This window comes from Myotis nattereri (assembly GCF_964212035.1).
Source record: "Myotis nattereri genome assembly, chromosome: 6".
In the NCBI taxonomy this organism is placed as follows: domain Eukaryota; kingdom Metazoa; phylum Chordata; class Mammalia; order Chiroptera; family Vespertilionidae; genus Myotis; species Myotis nattereri.
The window spans coordinates 15,777,037-15,803,915 of record NC_138081.1 but is presented as its reverse complement, the minus strand read 5'-3'; the positions used below and the strand labels follow the sequence as shown (position 1 = coordinate 15,803,915).

At 39.0% G+C, this 26,879-nt stretch overlaps 1 protein-coding gene across 2 annotated transcripts; it reads right to left on the bottom strand.

The window, feature by feature from the left end:
- Nucleotides 1-1,405: 1,405 nt before the first annotated feature.
- Nucleotides 1,406-25,438, bottom strand: POLH (DNA polymerase eta; the record flags this gene model as incomplete). 2 transcript variants are annotated; one of them, XM_081093932.1, is made up of 10 exons in its annotated part: nucleotides 1,406-3,719; nucleotides 5,051-5,220; nucleotides 9,430-9,495; nucleotides 10,153-10,276; nucleotides 10,895-11,056; nucleotides 12,450-12,553; nucleotides 15,039-15,208; nucleotides 21,545-21,762; nucleotides 24,932-25,066; nucleotides 25,302-25,438. In XM_081093932.1, the coding sequence occupies 10 exons, from the start codon at nucleotides 25,436-25,438 to the stop codon at nucleotides 2,825-2,827; spliced, it is 2,181 nt and encodes a 726-aa protein (XP_080950058.1). In that variant the 3' UTR covers nucleotides 1,406-2,824. The 2 variants fall into 2 exon arrangements, with proteins under 2 accessions (XP_080950058.1, XP_080950059.1); XM_081093933.1 differs by lacking the exons at nucleotides 21,545-21,762; nucleotides 25,302-25,438 and having other exon boundaries at nucleotides 10,895-11,014; nucleotides 24,932-25,049.
- Nucleotides 25,439-26,879: the final 1,441 nt, after the last annotated feature.

Here is a 26,879-nt window from a genome sequence, read left to right as displayed (position 1 = left end):
GTGACTTCAGAGAGTTCTTAGGTTAGCACAGTGGTCGGCAAACTCAGTAGTCAACAGAGCCAAATATCAACAGTACAACGATTGAAATTTCTTTTGAGAGCCAAATTCTTTAAACTTAAGCTACATAAGTAGGTACATTGTTACTAACTTAATTAGGGTACTCCTAAGGCTTAGGAAGAGCCACACTCAAGGGGCCAAAGAGCCGCATGTGGCTTGCAAGCCGCAGTTTGCCGACCACGGGGTTAGCTAATAGTTGTCTCACCCAAACCAAAACTCTCATAGTCCTCACAAACTCTCAGTATTTATAGTCTAAACTTGAGGCCCAGTGCACGAAATCTGTGCACAGGTAGGATCTCTAGGCCTGGCCAGCGATCAGGGCTGATCTGTGGGGTGATGGGGGTGGGGGAGGGGCCTCCCACTGGCACCCACCTTGGCTGGCCTGGGGGCAGCTCCTGCATTGAGCGTCTGCCCCCTAGTGGTCAGTGTGTACCATAGTGACCAGTCGTTCCGCTGTTTGGTTGATTTGCATATTAGGCTTCTATTATATAGGATATCCCCTTACCATTGTTGCTTCTCCACATGTTCCTATTGGTAAGCCCCCAGCAGGACCCTCCAGTTGGGCTTCTGACTGCTTATCAACAACAGATGCAGAATGATCACATGCTGGCATAATTCATCCTTATATCAAAGCAACTTTTCAAAACCTGTCATAAACAACTGAATTAAAACAATTTCACTTAGGTCATAAATGGATTTGAAATATTAAACCTATACACAAATCACCTGTTAAAGAACAAAAATGTTTTTTAAATTAAAATTATTTTTTATTAAAAAATTTTTTTAACTTTTCCTGGATTGAGAAAGGAAATTTTGGAAAATCATCTCAGTACTTAATGAGACATATTCAGGAACCACTCTGCTATGTCAATGGGACATGCAGGATAAAAAGGTACATAAAGCAGCTCTCTGCCCCCCCTCCCCCAAGTAGTATGTATATTTTGATTGCTCCAGTTCTAGTAACTATCTAAAATTTTTTACTATGTTTCATTTAGTGAATATCAAGCATCTATTATGTGCAAGACTCTGAAGAATTCTTACCTCCAAGAAACTGCAGATCTAGTAGGGAAAGGACCATGTATACAGTGAATACTGTCTTTTATTAGATATTTAACTGCAATAAAAAAAGGAAACTATTTTTGGAGGAATAAATTTTCTGTTAGACCTAGAGGTTTTCAAATGTTTTCCCCCATCTTCAAAGTAAATACAGATCCCCAGTTTATAAGATTAAAAAGCAGTTGGTTTGAGTGTATGTGTGGGAGGGGGGATATGTACACATTCTCCCTACTTCTCCACTACCCCCACCACAAAACACAATTCTTCAGTTTTTTATATATTTTTTATTGTTGATAGTATTACAGATATCTCCCATTCCCCCACCCTTTTCTGTCTTCTCTCCCATCCCCCCCCCCCAATGTCTTCACTATCCTTCATCTTCAGTTTTATTCAAGGTTCCCCCATATCAGAAAAGCTGACTTTCCACATATAAGAACAGAGCTAAGAATACAGTACTATAAACATGGACAAGTGCAAAAAAGCTACAATAATTGAAAACCCTTAAGCTAAATAGTCACTTTAGTAGGAAAGAGATGAACACCCAGTGACCCTGAAGGCCCAAGTACTACCCCTTAAATCTGTACTTTAGAATTTAAGTAAATGCTCTCTACAAACCTGGCTGGTTGTTGGTATCTTCTAGATCAGTACTTCTCAAACTTTAAGATACAGCCTGAGGAATCTTGTTAATATACAGATTCTGATTCAGTTGAGGTGGGTGAGGCTGAGATGATTTTAACAAGTCCCCTGCCCTAGCTGATTTGGCTCGGTGGATAGGGCGTCAGCCTGCGGACTGAAGGGTCCCAGGTTCGATTCCGGCCAAGAGCACATGCCTGGGTTGCAGGCTCGATCCCCAGTAGGGGGTGTGCAAGAGGCAGCTGATCAAGGATTCTCTCTCATCATTGATGTTTCTATCTGTCCCTCTCCCTTCCTCTCTGAAATCAATAAATATTTTTTTTAAAAAGGCCCCTGATGAAGCTGCTGCTGCTGCTGCTCCTGAAAAGCACATTCAGAGTAGCAAAGGTCTAGAGCTGATCTAGTTCTGATCATGACTTATCGAAGTCATGATTAAACAGAGTTCCTGAAGTGGTGCAGTAACAGTCCCGTACATTAGGACATGATGCAAGAGGTAGAAGGGCCAATGGCTAAAACTGGTTATCATACAGTTTGCTTGTATGAAATTCAGTATTTACTGAGTGACCCCTGTCACAGAGATAAGGGGAAATTTTCTAAAAAACTTTTTTTTTACTCAGTTCCTTTTCTGTGCTACAGTACTTTAATAAATTGTTCCTAATCTACAGTAACCTGTAAGGCATTATTTTTATTTTGCTCATTATCTCAGGGATGAGGAAAAGTGAGGAAAGTGACTTGCTCAGCGCCATATCCTTTAGGAGGCAGAACCAGGTTTGGAACCAGATCTCTGAGGCTCCAAGATCCACACATTTTTAACTATATGACTGCCTCCCTAAACACTTAACAATTAAAAACTGAAAGCAGTTGTATCTCTGGAAGATGAATTTTTACATCTCTGTCAGCAATGAAATCAGGATCCATGCCGGCGAAGAGATGGGAGCCTTAACTCAGCATTTAAGTGCATTATTTTTCTTAGAAAATTTTTTATCAAGGTATGAATTTCCTTGAAAAGTGAACATATTTCCATTTCCCAGGTTATAAATAAAATATTAAAAACCTTGTAGCAAGCCTGAGGGCAGCACTAGTGTGTTAATGGCTTAAAAAATGATTCCAATGTCTGCATGCCCTCAGGCCTAGGGCGTTTGTTACTGGAGGCTAAAGGGCTCTTGGGATTTCTTTTGCCTTGAGGAGAACTGGCAAGAACAACCTGGGGGTTTGAGGAGTGGGGCTGCAAAAAGGATTTCTGCAACTCCAGTGCAAAATGATAGTCCATATGTTCTGGCATCTCCCACACAGGTACCAGACAACCACACTTCTCACAGGACACTTGATCCTCAGTAGCCAGAAGACTCGGGATAGTGGTTGTCTTCTGAGCCCCCTCCAGAGCAGACTGGGGAGTTAGAGAAGCAAGCCCACTGGGGTTGTTCTGGGCCAAATCCATCTCTGCAGGAGTTGCTTTACAGGATTCTAGCTTCAAAACCTCCTCACAGACAGGGGCAGAATCTGGACATTCTGCTGGAACATTGTTTGTTAACTTTTTAGGACTAGGCTGTGGATTTTGTGGAGGGAAGGAGATGGAAGGATTATTAAGCTGTTTCTGCTTCAGAAGCAGACTTTTCTGCTTAAAGAAGGGCTCGATTCCTGTAGTACCGCTGGTCTGGAAAGATAATGAGACCTTGCGTGGTGAATTGTTTTTGGGGGCCTGGGTAGTGGCAGTGAGAGACGAAAGTGAAGCTTCTTTGACTTTCTGCTTTTCTGCAGCTTTTTGGAAAAAGGATTCCAAAGGATTGGTTGCTTTCTTAGTGGCTGTCACCGTAGGGCCACTTCCCTGGGTCTTACTTTCTGGGCTGGTAATTGGTACCTTTGGCAGAGGACTTGAATCGTTACTCAAGAAGACGGTGATGTCTGTGCAAGATGAAGGGGCAGAGGTAGAGAATTTGGTAGCACAAAGGAAAAGCATTGTGAGGGGAGGGGACCTGTATGGAAAGAAAAAAAACAACAACAAAAAACAAGATTAGCACCAGGTCACAGATTTGAATTATAAGTGCCTGGGATTCTGATTCTGCCACAAGAGGTAATTATTACTGCATTGATTCTCAAACTTTAGGGTGTATCAGATTAATGTAGATTCAATAGACCTGGGATAGACAGAGAATTTTCCTTTCTAACAAGTTCCTAAATGATGCTGATGTTGCTGATCTAGGACACCATCTTGAGAATTGCTGACTTGGTGAACCAGTCACATATGTGTAAGCTGAATCCCCTGACAGCTACATTTTACTGTTTTCATACGATACTGCTGCAGAGCTGCTGTAATTCAGGGATAGGGCAAGAAACTTTACTCGGGGTAACAAAGAGCTTCAGAAAATTTAGACAAAAATTTTTTTTAAAAACCTCTCACCCATTTTGTTTTTAAAAGGGCACCACCTGATACTAACACTGACAGGCTTCCTTTCTTTAAATTTCTTTTATATTTTTTATTGATTTCAGAGAGGAATGGAGAGGGAGAGAAAGATGGAAACATCAGTGATGAGAGAGAATCATTGATCAGCTGCCTCCTGCATGCCCCCTACTGAGGACTGAGCCCACAACCCTGGCATGTGCCCTGACCGGGACCGGGAATCAAACAGTGACCTCCTGGTTCATAAGTTGACTCAACCACAGAGCCACACCAGCCAGACTGGAATACTTTTTAAAAAATGTAACGGGCTGTTAAATAGTTAAAGGATTCCAACATTGAAAATAGTATCTGGATAGTAAATGAACACCATCCAATCATGTATTTGGTTATTTTTCATGACTGACTAAAGTTTATTTAACATGACATTTGGTATTGTACCATGGAGCTTGTAACTGAGTTTGGATGCTAGATAGAGGTTATCAATGAGTGTGGGTTTCATTATCAAGGAAGATGCTTTTAAGATAGAAAAATCAAGTAGTTGAGAAAGAAGTTCCCAAGTGTGCTGTGTTCTTGAAACTTTAATTCTGTACCCCCAAGTGCAATTGGTCATTCCCCTGACTATTGCAAATGATACAGGTAAGGATAGTATTGACTCACTCTGTCTCTCAAACCTACCCCTGGGAATTGGATTGCACCAAGTGTAGGCAAAAAAGTTGCGGCTAAGCTGTCTTTTTGCTGGTGTTTCTACTGTGTTTCTCTCCTTTGTGCATGACTATTGCTCTCAGTATTAGGTCCTGCTAGCCAGAGTCACAACTACCCTGGCTGGAAAGTTTCTATTACCCACTAATTTTAGAGCAAGACAGGGTATAAGTCTCTTCTGAAAAGATGAGCTAGAAAGGAACTCACCATTCGGTTTGGATTCCTGAAGTATTACAGTTCCTGATGACAGCAAATGCATCATGGCTCATCTTGTGAGCATCGTAGCGGGTAAGGGCACAGCAGCGGCGCAGACTGCTGAGACGTTTGTCTCCTTGTACACGAATGCTCACAACCAACTGGGTAGCTACCCTGTCATTCTGTGGGTATAAAAGGATTAAGACCAGAAATAAAGTTACCGTGAGCATCTGGATTCTGTATACTGAACTGTGTGAGAGAACATTAAAAGAACCAGGGTGACAGAATGGTTTGGAAATAGTCAAGTTTAATTTGAAATTAAAAAAAGAATTGTGCTATTTTGGTGGATAAGAAGAAATTAAAGAAGATACAATTTGGATGATTATTAGGATATCTAGGAAATTTTGACAGGTGATGCAAAGAGGAGAGAATAAATAAAATGGACTCTCCTGAATGTTCTTTTTATGGTGTCTATGCAGGAAGATGATAACAAATACCTGTAGTACTATATTCTATTTTGTGGCTGAAGGAAGAACTCTTATAACTAACTGTTTGAATGGAAGATCCAAGCTAGGATGTCAAGATGGAGTAGTGGATTTGTTCTTTAATCTGCTCTGATGCTTAATAAGAGAGAAGTTTTCACGAGCACCCCCTTCTTATAGCCCATCACTAGAAGATCCAGTGTAGTGAGCCTGCCTCCAGACAGCAAGATCATTGGTTCACTTTTCTAGTGAAGTCTAAGCATCTGAATGCTCCTGCTGCAAAGCAAACTAAGAAACAAAGGTCAAGAGGCAGAAATATAAGAAGGTAAAAAGTCTATTACTGGGACACCCTCAAAATCAAAAGATGTTACTGAGAAGGAATACCCTTAAGGCAAACAAGCCAAGAGTAGCAACTATTTTGGGAGTAAAAATAGAATTTTGTATTTTTGTATACTTTGAAATACAATTCCTACAGAGTTGTATATCCTGAAAGAATACACATTGGCAATTATAAAAGGAGTCTGTTGACTAAACCATTCAAGTATAACTGAATGCCTACTTCATATAGGCAGAGATACAGGGTAGAACAAAAGTCCAGGCCCTCATGGATTTCTTTCTTTCTTTCTTTCTTTCTTTTTTTTTTTGTAGAGAAAGAGAGGAGAGGAGAAACATTGATGATGATGAGAGAGAAACATCAACATCGATCAGCTGCCTCCTGCACGTCCCCCACTGGGAGTTGAGCCTGCAACCCGAGCTTGTGCCCTGACTAGGAAGTAAACTGGTGACCTTTTGGTGCATAGGTTGACACTCAAGCACTGAGCGACACCAGCTGGGCAGCCCTCATGGATCTTATGTTGTAGTAGGAGCTACAAATACTAAACAAGTAGACCTGTAATAAAAGTGACTACAAAGGGCTATCAAAAAAAGCATAATAAGGCAGAGAGTGCTGGAGGCTGCTGATGTAAGAGGGTAGCTGAGAAGGCCTCTTCGAGAAGGTGAGATTTAAGCAGAGACCTAAATAAACTGTGGAAGCAAATTTTAAGAATATAAGCAAAGCTTCTCCAGGCTGAAGAAACAGCAAGTACTAAAGTGCTAAGGTGAGAATTTGCTTGTTGTGTTAAATAAAAGGGAAGGAAGCCAGTGGAGCGGACACTAGAGCGGAGTGAGTAAGGGGGAAAGGATAGGAGATGAGGTTAGAGACGTAACAAGAGACCAAATCATATTGGTCATTATAAAATGAAATAAATCCACACGAGACTTAAGTGTGAAGGGAAACCACTAGAATATTTTATTTTATTTTTAGAATATATTTTTATTGATTTCATAGAGGGAGAGAGAGAGAGAAACATCAGTGATGAGAGAGAATAATTGATCAGCTGCCTCCTGCACACCCCCCACTGGGGATCGAGCCCGAAACTCAGACATATGCCCTTGACCAGAATCGAACCCAGGACCCTTCACTCTGCAGGCCGACCTTCTATCCACTGACCTAGGGCTAGAATATTTTAAAGTAAAGAGATATGATCTTCTATGTCCAGAATTCTTTGGGGATAAAGTCCTTTTAAGCTTAAAGACAGATTAATTTACAGGCATCCCTACCTATTGAGTTGCGCTGCAAAGTGGGAAGAAAGTCCCAGAGGCTTATACTAGTAGAGATGAGAACGGGCGACACCTAGTGGGCAACGTCAAATAGGCTCACAACAATAAACTGGGATCATACCTCTCTTTATTAACTGCAAAGAACAAACATTCCCCACCATTCAGCTAAAAGGGGGCACACAGGTAGTTTTGGGTAGTTCCTGACTGTATACAGTTGACTTGTAGGGCTCCCAGATGTTTCAAAAGGGAAAGGCCTATCAAACAATACCATCAGGAAAATGAAAAGAATACCCAGAGAATGGGAGAGAAAAATTTGTTATATATCTGATGAGATTTATACTCAGAATATAAAAATAACTCCTAAAATGCAATAGATAACCCATTTAAAAAATGGGTAAAGGATCTCACCAGACATTTCTCCCCAAAGGATAAGAAAATGGACAATAAGGTTTTCAAGTGAAAACCACAAACTTTATACCCACTAGTAGGGCTAAAAAAATAAATAAAATAAAATAAAAAGACAATAACAAGGATATAGAGAAATTAGGACTCTCTTATATTGCTGGGGATATAAAAGAGTGCAGCAACAGCTTCAAAATGCTAAACAGAGTTACCATGTGACCCAGGAATTCTCGGTATTAATTATATAGGAGCAAGAGAAATGAAAACCAGATGTCTATATAAAAATCTGTAAATAAATGCCCATAGCAACACCATTATTCATAATAGCCAAAAAGTAGAAACAACTCAAATATCCACTCACTGATGAATGGGTAAACAAAATGTAATATCTATACAATAGAATATTCAGTTATAAAAAGGAATAAAATAATGATACATGCTACAATGTGGGTGAACCTTAAAAATATTATTTTAACTTAAAGATTTCAAACCACTCACAAAAGGTCACATACTATATTATTCCATTTATATGAAATGACCAGAATAGTAAGTCTATAGAGACAGAAACTTAGTGATTGCCTAGGACGGGGGGAGTAACTGCTAAGAGGTATAGGATTTCTTTTTTGGGTGATGAAAATGTTCTTGAACTGATTGTGGAATAGTTGAACAACTGGAAAATACTAAAACCACTCAACTGTATACTGTAAATGGGTGAATTTTTTAAAACAAGTGAATCTTATGGTATGTAAAATATACATCAATAAAGCTGGGTTTGGTTTTTTTAGGAGAGTAGATAGAGAAACAAATCATCAGATGTCAGGTCTTTGACTTAACACTGTCTCTAAAACGGTTTTCTTAAAATCCTCACCCAAGGAATGAGTATATTATTTCCACTGATTTTTAGAGAGAGTGGAAGGGAGGGGGTGGGAAAAGAGAGACATGAGAGAGAGAAACATCAACATGAGAGACACACATTGATTGGTTGGTTGCCTCCTGCTTGAGCCCCAACCAGGTGGCCAGGGATTGAACCTGCAACTAAGGTATATGCCTTTGACTGAGAATTGAATTCAAGACCCTTAAGTCTGTGGGCTGATGCACTAACCACTGACCCAAACCGGCCAGAGCTAAAACTGTTTTTGTTGATTTTAAAGAGTAAGGGAGAGAGAGAAACATTGATCTGCTGCCTCCCATACACACCCTGGCCAGAGATTGAACCTGAAACCTAGGTATGTGCCCTGAACAGGAACTGAACCCACAACCTTTTGGTGTTCATGACGACACTCCAAACAACCGAATCACCTAGCCAGGGCAATTGTCAGTACTTCTTTGTCAGTGCTTCTTTGTAAATTATTGGACTATGTTTAAGTCCAATAATTTACAGTCCAATTTCTAAATGTCCTGCTTAATGGCTCTGTACTCTGATAAAGATCCACTGCATATTCAGGTCTGCAGAAGTAGTTAGATAAAGAAATACACAAAGCCCTGGTTGGGTAGCTCGGTTAGTTAGAGCATCATCCCGATATACAGCAAGGTTATGGGTTCGATCCCGTCAGGGCACATACATGAAACAACCAATGAATGCATAAATAAGAGGAACAATAAATCAATGTTTCTCTCTCCCCCCTCCTCTCTAAAAATCAATACATTTTTTGAAAGTTAAGAAAAAAAGGACATACACAAAAAAGTAGAGGCAAATGGTAATGAGGAAGACAGGAATATCAGGTCTTATGTTTACAGATCCAGGCTTTCGAAGATCATGTTGACTTTTATGGAAGCAGGTAAAAGATTCCTTAAAAGTTCTTAGCTGGTATATTTTTGTATCTTTGTTTCTACTCCATAAGGTAAGATATTTAAACTGGTATGTTAAATCCCAAAGCTCACCCCAGGAATAAAGAAAGAAAATCTTACATCATTTCGGTCCTTTGTTAGTCTCTCCTCTAGTTCCTGGGCTAACTGCAAAAGCCACCATTGTACCTAAAAAAAGTATTGATATTTTAATCTTTCATTTTAAAATTGTAGTTTATTATAGAACTAGATGGTAGATTTGTTAAGCTCTCCCCCAAACAGAAGTGTACAAGAAAGTTTTCCCTATAACCAAGGGACCAACATCATAGAAATGTTCAGTACTCTGACCTGCCCTAGTTATAATTTTTCATTTTCTTTTCCTGCTGGCATGCCATCAGGTGAATTTCAGGCATGTTCCAGCTCTGAGAAGAAAGAGAGTAAAAAAAAAGACACAAACTTAAGACACAATAGCCTAGGCCTCCCGAGTTTTCACCTACTATTTTATTTCTTTTCAGGAGGAAAACAAAAAATAATAAATCACATTAAAACTAGTCAATTTTCAATACACACAAAAGAACTCTATTTACTTCATACTTTACAGCATAAAGTTTCCATCTAACTTGTTAAACTTCTGCAGTACCCAAACCTAACCCCCGTGAGAGAGGCAATGTTCTGCCAAGAAGACCAGCCTAAAAGGGGGTGCTATCATGAGCACGTTGGGCAGCTTGATTGCTCTACATGTGGAACTGACATCAAGATTTTGGAAGCATAATGTGCTGGTATATGGGCAGCTGGTGACCGTTGGTTCTGGCACCCACAAAGGAAAAAAAAAAAAAGCCTGCTGACCTGTTCCCGAGTAGCCAGAGCCGTCTTTCCTGGGAAGTTCTTGCTGCAGCCAATGGTTTTGGGTAGTTGCCTGGGTTTAACCGGATCATGTTCGATCCCACGGCACATGGCATATAGCCAAGATCTAATAAAACCAGCCAAAAAGTTTAAGGTGAAAACAAATGATTATTCTTATTAAAACAAAACAAAATACCTATATTATACTATCCTTTTATCACCTTCATGAAAAAGGAAACGTTTGTCCAAAATTAAGTATACCTTACCTCTAACAGAATCCCTGCCCTTCCCAATGAACTCCAGTGTAATATATTGCCAAGGAGTGGAATGCTGGTTACGCTTTCAAAACCAAGACATTATTTGTATTTTTGGAAAAGTGCCAAGCAAGCCACTGATTTATATCCCCAAGTTTTTTGGTACTTACTAAGCCTAAATACAAGGATTTTAAGTGAATATCAGCATCTTAGCATACATAGATGATGTACTTGTATATATCTAAGCTTCAAAGTAACAGTTCCTATCAACCTATTTAGGTACATGAAAAAACTACTCTAGACTGACAGGCCATAGTTATCTAATTTTTTTCATAGTTATCTAATATTTTGAAGCAAAATGAAATAAAATTACCTCAAGGAGCAAATGCTAACCTAAAGGTAGACCTAGACTACTAAATTCTTTGGTCTATATTTGAACTTAGTATTCTCATAATAAGAGCTATGATTGAAAAGTATTAGCAATCACTTACCCATTCTTCTCTCCAAAATGACTCTGGAGCTGGGATTCAGTGAACTGGGTCAGTTCACCCATGTATTCTATCCCCAGGATTTCAGTGACAGAGGCCCCGAGTTTCCCTCCAAGACTACGACTAACAAAAAAGACAGAGATTTCCAGGTCACATCCTAAATATCTATTTAGCAGCAAAGACATTTTGCTTGTGTAAGTAGCTCTCCAGAAGATTCAGGGAAAATAAGAGCACATACAGGTCCTGTAGAATATTGATATCTAGTATAAGACTAGATGATTCTGGGAATTCAGATATTCTGGGAGTTAGGACCTGGGAAGATTAACAATAGCAAAAATAAAAGGTTAAAGTCATTAATTCGTCATTAAGCCAATCATATAGCAAACTTTCAATTGTATAGAATCTACTGTCCCATTTTGGGATTAAAATTAACCTAAAGATAGGCCTAGAGTAGACCTTACTAAATGCAGCCCCCAAACAAATCCATAAGCTAAAAGCTTTTATACTTAAGAATAAGGTAAAAAATCATCAGCCTGGCCTTAGAGGCTTCCTATAATCTGTTCTCAACTGACCTTTTCATCACTTCTCCTCCTTAATATGATCCAGCTAAACTAGTTTATGTCCCAGTTCACTAAAAATACCTCATACTTTTTCCCTCTTTGTGTTCAAATGTTGTCCAAATCGCTATTGCTCTTCTAGTCTCATCTGACTCTCCAAATTATGCCAAATCCCATGCCTCTTTCATAAATCCTTTTGAAACTACTCTTCTATGAACTTTGGTAACTCCCTGTACAATTCATTTAGCAATCACATACACTCTCATGATAACACTCTCACAGTTGCTTTGACCTGCCCTGTCTTGTCCCTTCAACAATATTATAAACCCTTGTAAAGGACACATAATTGGTAGGCACAACCTAGATCAGTGAAGGCAAACCTTTTGAGCTCGGCGTGTCAGCATTTTGAAAAACCCTAACTTAACTCTGGTGCCGTGTCACATATAGAAATTTTTTGATATTTGCAACCATAGTAAAACAAAGGTTTATATTTTTGATATTTATTTTCTATATTTAAATGCCATTTAACAAAGAAAAATCAACCCAAAAAAATGAGTTCGCGTGTCACCTCTGACAGGCGTGTCATAGGTTCGCCATCACTGACCTAGATATTCACTTTGTTTGGTTTCTTTCATGCCTCAGTTTGTGAGCAATTCAGTAGCCCTGAATACCTTGATATGATATTAGAAGAAGTAGAACTCCTATTTATTTTGTTATTTAGTAACAGATTTGAATAAAAAGTCTAGAGGGAAGTTAAACATACATCTAAAAATCAGTTCATTTTTGAAAATTCAGTATTTAGTATCTTCCACAGATAATCCAGAATTGATTTTAAGGAAAAAAGTCTGTGTGTTTCTCAAAATTTTCTGTGTTATCTCCCTCCCACCTCCTTAGTACCTATTTTCCATGGCTCCAATCCTTAAGGAACAGAAGAAACTACAACCAGAGGAATGCCTTCAGATGTCTCTGAGTGAAAGTTAAGGCGCTCCCCAAATACTTACATTTTGTTAATAGGCATGTGGCTGAAGAGTTGTGGGACTGACCCATGTGAGACCAGGGTCTGGCGGTTGGGCTTGTGTAGTCCACAGGCCAGTTTTGCCAGGACCTGGAGGATGGAAAGTGTAAAAACCTCATTGCTGTCAACACCCTCACAGAAAACTGGTGAATATTAACATACACATACACATGCAGGCACAGCTAAGGGCTGTAACTAATGGTGTCCACATTAAAAACAAAACCAGAAACTCAACCTCTCTAAACATTGGTTGGGCACAACACCCTTAGTGGAAAACATGACCCACCATCATTATCCACATAGTTCTTTCCAGATCTTCCATTATCGGCTTTCCTTTAGTAATTTCCACCCCCGTTCTCCCACTTCAAGAGGGTAAAAAGCAGAGAAGCTGCAGAAGAAACTTATGATGCATTTCTTAACGTGTTCATATGAAAACGATGAAACAAATTTGTTTTACCCATTTATTTACATTTCTTTTTTTTAAAATGTGTTTTAGAGAGAGGGGAAGGGAGAGGGATAGAGAGGTAGAAACATCCATGAGAGAGAAGAATCATCAATCAGCTGCCACCTGCAAGCCCCACACAGGGGATTGAACCAGCAGCCTCTTGCTTGGTTCCTGGGTTAATGCTCAACCGCTGAGCTACACGCCAGGCTATTTACATTTCTTGATTAATGGTTAGTCCATGAGTCCTGGATTTAATACATATTGCCCTAATTTAGTACCTCTCATAATGATTGGGCTCAGAATCATCCTCCAACAGTAAACATCTTATACTATACACAGAACTTCAAAATGAAAACAGATTTAAATTCTTGAGAACTCTTTCAAAGAATTAGATACTTCAGGGGTACCACATCACAACTTAAATTGTTGGGGAAAGTATAAAATGATTCTTTAAGTTTATTGGAGGGATTCTCTGGAACTTTTACTGGGCAATACTTAGTCTGGTTTAAATTATTACATTGAGACTTGTTTTCCTCCACCCAAGCAGAAAAACAAACAAAACAAAAACACCCAAATTCTTCTGGGTAGTTTGTCAACTTCCCTCTTATCGGAGTGAGGGGGGAGAAGGTAGTAACCAATACTCAGCCACTGCCCAATTATTGAGCCTAGTCAGAAGGGGAAGAACACCCCAGGCCCTCACTGAACTTTAATCAGAAAACCAGTTACTCTGCCCCTGGATTGAAACTGCCCATATCCCATAAATCAAAATAGTGTTCAAATTAATAAAACTTTACTCTTTCATTTCTCTTACTAGGAATGGGGGAATAGGCAAAGCATAAAACACCTAGGTCACTCCACATAAGAAATGAGATACTGTAATAAGCCCTGGCCAGTGTGGCTCAGTTGGCTGGTGTTGGCCATACACTGAAAGGTTGCCGGTTCAATTCTCTGTCAGGGCACATGCCCAGGTTTTGGTCTCGGTTCCCAGTAGGGGGTGTACAGAAGGCAGCCCATCAATGTTCTGGTCTCACCTTGATGTTTCTCTTTCTCTCTCCCTTCCTCTCTCTCTAAAAATCAATTTAAAAATCTAAAAAAAAAGAAACTTAAAAGAAATCAGATAATACTGGAATATTCTGGAAATAAAAAGAAAATAGATAGATTCAAAGACTAGCCTCCTACTTTCTAGATAGTTCAGTCATTAAGGAAATACTTTGGATGCAACTATATAAATAAGCATTTTCTGCAAATTTTTCAGCTTGCTTCTTTTTTAATTACTTTTTTTTTTAAATATATTTTATTGTTTTTTTACAGAGAGGAAGGGAGAGAGATAGAGAGTTAGAAACATCGATGAGAGAGAAACATCGATCAGCTGTCTCCTGCACATCTCCCACTGGGGATATGCCCGCAACCAGGTACATGCCCTTGACCGGAATCGAACCTGGGACCTTTCAGTCCACAGGCCGACGCTCTATCCACTGAACCAAACCGGTTTCGGCCTTTTTTAATTACTTTTTTTAATTATTATTTTTTATTGATTTCAGAGAGGAAGGGAGAGGGAGAGAGAGATAGAAACATCAATGATAAGATAGAACCACTGATCAGCTGCCTCCTGCACGCCACCCACTGGGGATGGAGCCCGCAACCCGGGCATGTGCCCTTGACTGGAATTGAACCTGGGACCCTTCAGTCCTCAGGCCGATGCTCTATCCACTGAGCCAAACCAGCCAGGGCTCTTAAGAAAGTACATGTTCAATGTTGATTCTCATGTTAAAGAATTACTTAGGCTTTTACTTAGTCCTCAACATGAATTTTAAATAGAAACCCAGCCAGGCTCAGTGGTTTGAGTGTCTGGGATTCCCAGTCAGGGCACATGCCCAGGTTGCCAGCTCGATCCCCAGTAGGGGGCAGCAGGAGGCAGCTGATCAATGATTCTCTTTCATCATTGATGTTTCTCTATCTCTCTTCCTCTTCCTTCTTCTCTGAAATCAATAAAAATATTTTAATAAATAAACAAACAGAAACCCGCTGCAAAGTATATATGTAATGATTTCAATGCCCCACTTATATCTATCCGTGCTATATTAAGGACAGGATCTATGTTTCTCTTTGAAATCCGCCATTAGCATTCACCTTATTGTGTGAGATCCCAGCTGAACACTGAAACCCAGTCTGCCTCTCGATGGCTGCTCTCATTTCCTCCACAATCACTGCTCCCACGGTGAGCTGTAGGTCTGGAGAGGGGGTGTTATCAAACTGAAGGGAATCAAGCCATTGCGATAAGCCTTGTTTTCGCATCTCCTCTGAAAAAGTTGAGAGGTCACATTTAGAAATTTTTTTAAATCAGAATTTTATTTGTGTTATCCAATGCAGGAATGCTTCAATTTCAGGTACTTTAGATATATGTAGGTTTTCACAGAAATGGCAGCCAATTTTGAAGACTGGTACTTACAAGAGAGATCAATTTCTAATGAAAGTTTAAAAAACAAATAATTTTGTTTTTTTCTTTTATTCCTCATTATTTAGTTATTTAGTGAAAGCCTACTTCAAAATATTTCACATATCCATCTTAACCATCCTATTTTATTCAGGTTTTCTTTATTCATGCCTTCTACACAGTCTCCACAAATTAAACATTCTCAAATACCAATGTTATCGATCTTAAATGCCTGTTCAAAATTGTCACTGACTCTCTCACACCTACAAAATAATCAACTCTATAAATTGGCACTGACAACTGTCTGCCTTTTTCTTTTCTTTTTTTTGTTTGTTACTCCTCACCTGAGAATACTTTTTCCATTGGTGTTTAGAGAGAGTGGAAGGGAGGGTGGTAGGGGATGGGGAGGAGGGGCGGGGGAGGGGAAACATTGATTTGAGAGAGATATTGATTGGTTGCTTCCCCCATGCATCCTACCCAGGGCTGGGGATGGAACCTGCAACCCAGGTATGTGCCCTTGACTGGGAATTGAACCCAAGACACTTTGGTGCACAGGCGAACACTTTACCCACTGAGCAACACCAGCAGGGCCCATCTGCCTTTTTATTTATTTATTTTTAAATATATTTTTATTATTTCAGAGAGGAAGGGAGAGATGGAAACATCAATGATGAGAGAGAATCATTGATCAGCTGCCTCCTGCACACCCCCCACTGGGGATCAGGCCCGCAACCTGGGCATGTGCCCTTGACAGGAACCAAACCCGGAACCTTCAGTCCACAGGCCGATGTTCTATCCCCTGGGCCAAACTGGCTAGGGCCCACTGCCCTTTAAATTTATCTTCCACTAATCCCAAATTTGTTATATCCTTAAATTTCCTGAACATGCCATGTTTCTACCTCAAGACATTACATTCTATCTCCCTACTCTTACTCCTTAACTCTGTCCTGTTCTCCCCTTTGCTTAAATAAATCTTATCTGTACTTCAGGGCTTATCTCAAGTCTTATCTATCATGAGATCCTCTTCAACTATTCTAGCTAACTTTAGGGTGTCCCACGAAAGTCCTTTAGCTCTCATATGCAACAAGTCTAGCATAATTGTAAAAAGAACACATTCCACAGTCAGGACCGATTCAAATACTGGCTTCACAACTTATGGTGTGACTTTGAGCAAGTTACATAATTCTCTAAGCTTTGGTTTTATTGTCTATAAAATGATTGTCTACTGCACCCCATAGAACACTAAGTATAACATCCAACCATTTATTAGTATTTAGTAATAGCTTTGTGAAACAACTTACTGAAATTGTGGGGATTTCTGGACTCCTTTTCTTTTTTGAAAATATTTTTTTATTGATTTCAGAGAGGAAGGGAGAGGGAGAGAGAGATGGAAACATCAATGATGATAGAGTCACTGACTGTTGGGCCAGAAAATTGTTAGCTGTGAGTTACTGTCCTCCTGCTTCCTACACACACCCCAGTAAGGATGGAGCCAGCAACCCAGGCATGTGCCCTGACTGGGAATCGAACCGTGACCTCCTGGTTCATAGGTTGACGCTCAACCACTGAGCCACGCTAGCCGGGTTCAGTGATGTTTTTACTGACCTGGTTTTCCACATGTATTATTTACATTCTCTGATAATTTCATGATTTTAATGCTATTGCCAATAATATTGCTTTGAAAATCTCAATTTCTCATTTTAAAATTTTATATAGAAATGCAATTGATTTTTAGATTGACCTTTCCCCTGTAACCTTTCTAATCTCACTTATTTTATTTTTGTGGTGGTGGTGTTTTTTGGTGGTGGAGGACTTTTTAGGGTTTTTCTATAAGCATGGTAATGTCACCTGCAAAGAAAGTTTACTTTTTCCTTCTATTTCCTCTTCTGTCCTGAACGGACCATCTTGTACTTCCAGTACAATGTTGAATAGAACAGGCATAAGAGTGAGCATTGCTGACTTGTGCCAAAACTTCGGGCTTAGACTGCTAAACCTCTAGCTAGACTCCATAACTCCAGGGACCATAACTACAAAAGAGAAATAAATCCCTTGGAAAGCTGATTAGTGCTTTGCAAGCTCCATCAGGTTGTTGTCAAAATTTATCATTTTGCAGCTTGTAGGATTGAGGCCCCTGTTTTCTTGCTGGCTGTCAGCAGAGGGCAGCAATCAGAATCTAGCCATGGGGTCTTCGTCAAAGGCCCTCTCATAACATGGCAGCTTACTTCTTCAAAGTGAGCAAGGACTCTTAACTTCTAAAACTTTTACCTTTGACAGTTTATATATGATAGTTTATATTAATACATCACTGTTTCATGTCATATGCATTCAGAAGCTACTTAATATGTGTTTAGAAAGAAAGAAATCAATACATCACTGTTTCATGTCATATGCATTCAGAAGCTATTTAATATGTGGCCCTGGCCAGTTTGGCTCAGTGGATAAGAGCGTCAGCCTGCGGACTGAAGGGCCGCAGGTTCTATTCTGGCCAAGAGCACATGCCCGGAGTTGAGGGCTTGATTCCCTGTGGGGGGCATGCAGGAGGCAGCCGATCAATGATTCTCTCTCATCATTGATGTTTCTCTCTATCCCTCTCCCTTCCTCTCTAAAATCAATAAAAATATATATTTTTTTAAAAAGAAAGAAATGAATTAAGAGCAAGCAAAGGAGGAAAGAACAAATGAGTTCCTTAGTGAACACAAACTAGTTACAAAATGGCCCTAAAGGGAAATTTTTTACTCTGGCAATTTTTCAGTACTATTTTTAAGTAATCCTACTACTTAAACTTTCCACACACACACAACTGTTTCGGAAACAGAAAATACCAAGTTGCAAATGCAGCATGCTTAGCAGGACTGCTAGCTTTGAACCCATTAAGAATCAGAATGGTAAAGGTTATATGTACTTAGATCAGCTAATTTCTGTTATCAGTTTTTTCTTGTACATATCAGATGAAGGCTCAGGAATATGCCATGCAATCATAAACCATTCACTAGACATTGCAATATTCTGAACTCTATACATAATATATCACTGAATCTGAAAGCTTAATATTTAAACTGGCCATATTAAAGCAACAGATACCTCAGACTTCTTTATAAACACTGTCATTTTTTAAAAAACATATATATTTTTTATTTCAGAGAGAAAGGGAGAGGGAGAGAGAGAGAGACAGAAACATCAGTGATGTGAGAGAATCATTGATCGGCTGCTTCCTGCACACCCCACACTAGGGACTGAGCCTGCAACCCCGGCATGTGCCCTGACCAGGAATTGAACCATGACCTCCTGGTTCATAGGTTGACACTCAACCACTGAACCACGCTGACTAGGCAACACTAGCATTTTAAATAAAAATGTATATAGATAAGAAAGATAAGTCTAGAAAAAAAGGAGCATGTCCATCTGAGTGAATATTTGACCACCAACAAAGGTATGTTCCATCATCAGCCAGAGAGCTGCTCAATGAGTATTAGCCAAAAACCAATGTAATTTATAGTAAAAGTTCTTATTCTGAGGTGTGTGGGTTTCCGTGGATCTGTGAATCTCCTGAAAACTGCACACTAAATTGTCTTACGTGTATATATGTTTTTCTGAGACAAGCAAGGGTGCATAGCTTTCAACAGATTTTCAAAAGAGTATGCAGCCCTCAAAACAAAACAAAAAAATAAAACAAAGAACCAATGACTTACAGCATTATAAAAGAAATTTCAAATGTTTACTTAAATAAGCTACACAATAAAATGTGATACACACACCCTGCTGGTATGGTTCAGTGATTGAGCATCGACCTATCAACCAGGAGGTCACAGTTGGGTTCCCTGTCAGAGCACATGCCCCAGTAGGCAATGTGCAGGGGGCAGCAGATCAATGATTCTCTCATCATTGACATTTCTCTCTCTTTCTTCCTCCCCGTTCCTCTCTCTGAAGTAAAAAACGTATTTTTTAAAAGAACGTGATACACAAAGTTAAGACCAAAGACAACCTTCCTTATTATGATCATTACATTTCTGACTTTGGTCCTAGAATAATAAAGAAATCATGCCCTAGCCGGTTTGGCTCAGTGGATAGTGTGTCCACAGACTGAAGGGTCCTAGGTTCGATTCCTGTCAAGGGCATGTACCTCAGTTGATCCCTGGCCCTGATCTAGGTATGTGTGGGAGGCAACCAATTGCTGTCTTTCTCTCACATCATGTTTCTCTCTGTTTCTCCCTTTCCCTTCCACTCTCTCTAAAAATCAATGGAAAAATATCCTTGGGTGAGGATTAACAAACAAACAAAAAAGAAATCATGGCATGTTTCATCGTCAAATGGTTATGTACCACAACTTTGCCTCTTTGAAGCGGCACATTTTTATTCTACACTCTATTTCCCCTATAGAACTAAAGGATCTGCGACTCCAGCTTGATAAACTCTCCTATATCAGGATCAGAGAATAAAGTAATTTCTCAATGGTTATTTCCACAGGCTTCCCTAGATAGTTCTACTACCCTTCAGCACAACATGTTAAAGGCGTATCTTATTTTAAAACATGAAACCCATGGCAAATTAACCACTGTAACTAGAAATAAGCTAAACTCTCTTGGAGGTTTTTCTGGAGAAATCTATATTATTTCTACAAGTAATAACAGATTGCCTTATTTTTACCCCCAAGAAGTTAATTTGCTACACATTTGTACCCAGACAGTTTCTTTTGACTAATGTCCAATATTTAAAGTGGTGTTTTGTTTTTTTTTCAGTGAAAGAGCTCTTCTGAATAAGAACAATGTTACAAAATAATAGTTTTAAAAGTACATGTTACAAATGAAGGGGAGAATAGATACACTGTTTTGAATATAGCCTTGATCAACAGTACTAGAAAATGTCTACGAAAAATGTCTGAACACCCTGTTGAAAAGCTTCTAGATACAGAAAGAATTATTTTCTCTGGGAAATCCCACAGAATTCCCCTTTCATAATATTTGATTAAAAATGTAAGACCCAGATTCGCTTAGGTCTGGTATTTAGAACCACCATAATCTAATATTATCACGAAAGCAAATATTTTATTGCCCTAATTTTATTCTAGTCTAAGAAAATATTTTTAACCAGCAAGTACATTTTCTTTTTTTTTTTTTTAATATATTTTATTGATTTCTTACAGAGAGTAGGGGAGAGGGATAGAGAGTTAGAAACATCGATGAGAGAGAAACATCGATCAGCTGCCTCCTGCACACCCCCTAATGGGGATGTGCCCGCAACCAAGGTACATGCCCTTGACCGGAATCGAACCTGGGACCCTTGAGTCCACAGGCCGACGCTCTATCCGCTGAGCCAAACCGGTTAGGGGTACATTTTCTTTTTAAAGCATTTCATGCAAATTATAAGTTTTTGCCAGGTAGGTAAGCCGGGTTACAGGCTAGATCCCCAGAAGGGGGTGTGCAGGAGGCAGCTGATGATGCTTCTCTCTCATCAATGTTTCTATCTCTCTATCCCTCTCCCTTCCTTTCTCTCTAAAAACACACAGCTATACAGACAGAGCTATAAAATCAACCATTTTCTTAATTTTGAGAGAAAATTAAGAAAAAGAATGAGCTCTATAAATATAATACTCTACTGTAATTAAAAAGCAAAAATGTAAAAAGCACATACACAAAGCAACATTGTATAATTATAAAGACATATACATACTTAAGAAGATATGCCAAATACCGATATATTGGTAGGTGCAAAAGGGTGTATGAGGTCAGGAGGGAGTGGGAGCAATCACAATGAAGGGGAAAAGAAGTAAAATTAAATGAGAGAGGCCTTTGCATAGCTCATTGACAGTGTGCTGTGAACTGATTAGAAATTTTGAGTGATTCAACTCCCGGTACTTGAGGTCTCCCTTAAAAAAAAATTCACCCTTCTTTTGATAAAGAAACCAAGTTACAATAATATAAATTAACTTTCAAAATGATGAAAGTGCTCAGTCAGACTTCAATGGATAACTCTAACTTGCCCTAGTCATATCGGAAGAGAAACTTGATTTCATACAGAGTCCACGCTTTTAAACATCCATATACCTGGAAAGATAAGAGAATTTGCATATCCTTCTATGTGAGTCCTTGTGATTCATTCAGGTTGTCGTTTAAGTTTCCTTTCAAGCAATCCAAGAAGTATCAGTGTGACCAAGCAAAGCAGGTTCCAAAGGCAGGAAGCAGAAGCAAATGACGCTATGAAGTACCTTTCTGAACTGTCCCTTCTGCTGTTGCAGAGCCTTGGGGCAATCCTTCAATGTAGGTGGTTGGCAACAAGTCTGCTGAGATAGGCTGACCTTGTAGCTTTTGCAGTCTCTCTTGTACAGCACTGGTCAGGTCTACATAAGCTTCATCAATGCTGGCACGTTCAATCACAGCAAAATGAGACATTACCTCCATCACTTCCACACTGGCTTCCCGGTACCTAAAAAGTACGATTATACATGTAGGCACTAAGTGGAGGCAACATTGAGACTGTGGGCCACATCCCCCCTCATAATAGAATAATAACATACATAACCAGGGTAACAACTCCTTAAAGAGAAGACTGGCTTGTCAGAGACTAGATGGTAACCCAATTGATAAGGCAGAAGGTGGCCAATAACAAAGCAAGGAAAAAGAACCACGGAGGCAAACATTTGCAGTGCAGTTCCAGCTCACCAAGGTAGAAAGCTTCCAGGCCAGCGGCTCTCAGCCTGTGGGCCGCGGCCCCTCTGGCGGCCGAACGACCCTTTCACAGGGGTCGCCCAAGACCATCCTGCAGATCAGATATTTACATGACGATTCATCACAGTAGCAACATGACAGTGATGAAGTAGCCACGAAAATAATTTTATGGTTGGGTCACAACATGAGGAACTGCATTTAAAGGGCCAGAAGGTTGAGAACCACTGATCTAGACCATGAACATATCTGTGTGACAAGTATCTCGCTAAAGAGAAAAGAAATGCTTCAAACTAGTTTAACTAGAAAATATTTTACTATGATCATCTACTATTCCTTTTGTTATTTTCATATAGTATTCTATATGAAATACACCCACATAGTATTCTGCTTTGACCTTTGTCTTCAAATAAGAGGTAACTTAGAGGGAACACTGCACTGATTAGTGAACCCAAGTATCTTGTCTTTCTCAGGCTGGTATTTTTATTTATAAACTAGCAAAGTGACGTGTGGATTTTATATTTCAGTTTGATTAACATGTGAGCTGGTTATTGCTACAGACACACACACACACACACACACACACACACACAAAACCAATAAAGTCCAAACACTTCTGAATATACTAACATTCAAATTATCAAGTTGAAGATAAACTCCTAGAATGTGGTAATGTGTCTGGGCAGGCAGACACCCTCTGCTAGGGGATACCAATCTCACCATATACGTCTATTCAAATCCTAACAAGCAGCTTTCTGGCCAATGTAGCTAGTTTTCTAGGCAATATGTGGATGTTTTCTTTGCTTTGGACTTGCTATGGAATTTAAATAAGTTCTTTGTTCCTGTTGAACCTATTTTATTTATCATAAAAATGAAAATATTTGCACTTCACCAAAACATCTATCAAAACTGGTATAATTATTGTTTTAAAACATTCTCAAATGAAAGAATTAGAGAAAGACAGCTTTTTTTCTTTCAGTCATTATTTGGGCTGGAGAGAGGATAGTCAGATTCAAATAAAAAAGAGCTCCATGTCAACCTATGAATCAAGAGGCCATAGTTCAGGGCACCTGCCCAGGTTGTGGGCTGGATCCCCAGTAGGGGGCATGCAGGAGGCAGCCAATCAATGATTCTCTCATCATTGATGTTTCTATCTCTCTCTTCCTCTCCCTTCCTTTCTGAAATCAATAAAAATATATTAAAAGAGAGAGAGAGGCCCTAGCTGGCTTTGCTCAGTGGATAGAGCATCTGCCTACTGACTGAAGTGTCCAGGGTTTGATTCCGGGCAAGGGTATATGCCTGTGTTGTGGGCTCAATCCTTAGTAGGGGGCATGCAGGAGGCAGCCAATCAGTGATTCTCTCTCATTGTTGATTTTTCTATCTCTTCCTCTCTGAAATCAATAAAAACATATTAAAGAGAGAGAGAGAGAGAGAGAGAGAGAGAGAGAGAGCGAGCACCGTACACTCACCCACAAACAGAGCAAGGAAAGGACAATTGAAAGAATTTAAACATTTATTGATTGATTTGAGAGAGAGAAGCATTGATTTGCTGTTCCATTTATTGGTTGATTCTTATATGTGCCCTGACCAGGGATTGAGCCTGCAGCCTTGGTGTATTGGGATGATCATCTAACCAACTGATCTATGTGGCCAGAGCAAAGAAAGGATACTCTATTGCAGTAGTTAGTGTTCCTTCACAGCCTCTTAAGCAAATTACTCAAGTATTTTTAAGAATATTTAATAAACTTAGTGTATATACATTTCTGCAAATCATATTTTAATTTTTATAATCTTGTATCTCAGGTCAATTATTAAAATAATAATTTTAAATGATCAAGTCTTAATAATTCTCTGGCCTATAAATTCTCTCCTAAATTTTCTAAAACTGCCTTTCAAAAAGTTTAAAGTTGGTGGCATGTGACTTTTTAAAATCACACTCTGAAGTCAACTATATTTCTGGGAAATTACATTATGTCCACTAACTAAATTAATTTTAATTTATGATTAAAGTATTAAGCTCCGGTCAAATCTATCTTTTCTGGTGATAACTTCAATATGTGGTTGGCTATGACACTCTACCTTTAGACTTCCAATTCACAGGTGAATTCAGGAATATCTCAAGTCCCAAGTCAAACCATGATCCCTACACATCACACCACACAGTATAATGTAGTGTGAGAATGTGGATACTGGAAAGAGAAAAAAATTCAGTCTTCTACTTTTTAGCTGTAGGAACTTATTTAATGTCTCTAAACTTCTTTCCTTGTCTGTGTGTGGGAGGATGTGTGTATGGGGGAGAGTACTACTAAAACATACCACATAGCAATGTGAGATTTAAGAGACATTGCCTATGGAGAGCTTAACCTGGTGCCTGGCATATGACATAAGCTCAATGCATACTATTAGGATTATTATAATGGCTTGGGCTTATACCTACCTCTAACTTGGCTATGCTTGTACATGTCTCTCATTCCAAGGCTAGCTAACCTTCTAAAATTTGGAAAGAGACAGCTCAGTTCAAAAACAGAGAAGGTAAATCTCCTTTGAAACTGTTTCATTCTGGCAAATAATTCTAGATATTGCACTAGAATGCCAGTTTGACTAAGTCTTCTCTGGTAAACTCTTAGTTTCACAGTCAATTTAGTTACTTCAAACACTTCAGACTTGGCCTGCAAACATGTAATTTGATATTAAGTTTTAAGTATAACAACCCATTTTTAAATAAGAAACTGAAAGGATGTCAAGGCAGTAATTATTATAGGTTATAATGACTGAACTGTTCCTGAAACAGTCCCATAGAAAAGTTGGCTGACCAAAGATAACTTTTTCAGATGTTATTTACACAAAACAAATTAGAAAAATCAGATCCTAGCCTCATGGAATAATATTTCCAACCCTTCCATTCCCCTCAAATCATCTTTCCTTCTTACTTGGTGAGGTTGGCTTTCCCACGAGACTCACGAACTTGTGCCAGAAGAAGATCTGGGCATAACTTCTTAGCATCATCTGCCCACATGTTTCTGGTGACTCCAAATGCACGAGCCTCATAACTCACTGCAATTATTCTAAGGTTACCAAAAGAAAGGAACAGAAAAATATTACCTGACACAGGCACAAATAATTAAGATTTATCATGAATAGGCTATACATATAATAATAGAAACTTTTTGGGCACAGATGCCACTATTTAATTTCAAACACAGCAGTTCAGACATCTCAAAAATGCCTAGCATAGGGCCATGCATTGCATTCTTACAGATTAGAACAGTAGTTGACAGTTACAATAACTATGATACATACCCACCACCCTTCCATGATTTGTACTGCACGACTGCACAAGGTTTATTCCTCAAGTGAGGATTTTGCCGCTGCTCCACTTGAACAAAAAAACAGTCCATGTCCACTAGAGCAACTACCCGGTCCTGTCCATTAGCCATTTTCCTGGAAGACAATATTTTATAGACAGTTAAAAAAGAGACCTAATCTAAAGTGCCAAGGAAAAGTGTTATTTCCATTCTTCCATCATGAGTATGAGAGCATAGAAACTAACAAGAATATAAGAGGCATTTTCATCTACTGCTAGAAGGAAGATAATAAATTGGTACAATTTTAGGAAGGTAATAAGTGTTAAAAGCTTTAAAAATACTCATCCCCAAAAGAACTGAACACTTCACAAAAGAAGATAGTATACAAATAGTCAACAGGCACATGAAAATGAGCTCAACATCATTAGTCATAGGGAAATGCAAATTAAAACCACAATGCACAACCTAATTCATAGATAAGTCTCAAGTATAAATTCAGGGGAAAGAAAAGCAGAAAATGATATATAGCATTATAGCATTCCTGTGAATTGCTTTAACTTTTTATTTTGAAATAATTTTAGACTTACGAAAATACTGCAAAAATAGTAGGGTTCTCCTATACCCAGTTTCCCCTAATGTTAATATTTCACATAGCACAATTATAAAAACTAAAAAATGAATATTGGTGTAATATTCAACTACATACTTTACTTGAACTTCACCAATTACTCCACTAATGTCCTTTTTCTGTTCTAGGATCCAATCTTCGTCATGTCTGCTTAGCCTTTTCCAATCTGTGACACTCCTCAATCTTTCCTTGTTTTTCATGAACTTGACACTTCTGAAGCGTCAGTTAATTTGAGAATATCTCTCAATTTAGGTTTGTCTGATGTTTTCTCTTGATTAGACTGAAGTTATGCATTTTGGGCAAGAATATCACGAAAGTTATGTGCTCTTCTCAGGGTATCATACTGGGAGGTACACAATGTCAATATGTCTTATTATTGGTGATGTTAACCATGATCATTTAGTTGAGAGAGTGTTTGCCAGGTTTCTCACTGTAAAGTTACTATTTTTTTCCTTTTGTAACTAATCTTAGGGAAGATACTTTGAGGTGGCTAATATCCTGTTTGTTTGATTTTCGTCAAACTTTCAACTAAGCACCCATTCAGTGAATCTTTTCTGCAACAATAATTTTGCAGTGTTCTAATTGGCAACTTTCTACTCACTCATGGACATGTCTGAAAAAACTACTACATGCCATTGGATAGTAGATTGGAAGAACAAACCTTATATACTCGATAGTGGATACAAACTAATATTATCATTTAACAATGTTAGAAATTTGGAAGAAGGAATGTGAAACTAATGAAATGGCTTCCCAACTGTGCTGAAGATTGGGATCACCTAGGAACATTAAATAACGTTGACACTGGCCTCTACCACCAGACACCTAATGTAATTGGTATGGATATGACCTGGGCATTGTGATTTTAACAAGCTTCCCCGGCACTTCTGATATGCAGCAAAGACGGAGAGCCACCAACCTAAAGCATATGATTTAAATATGAGA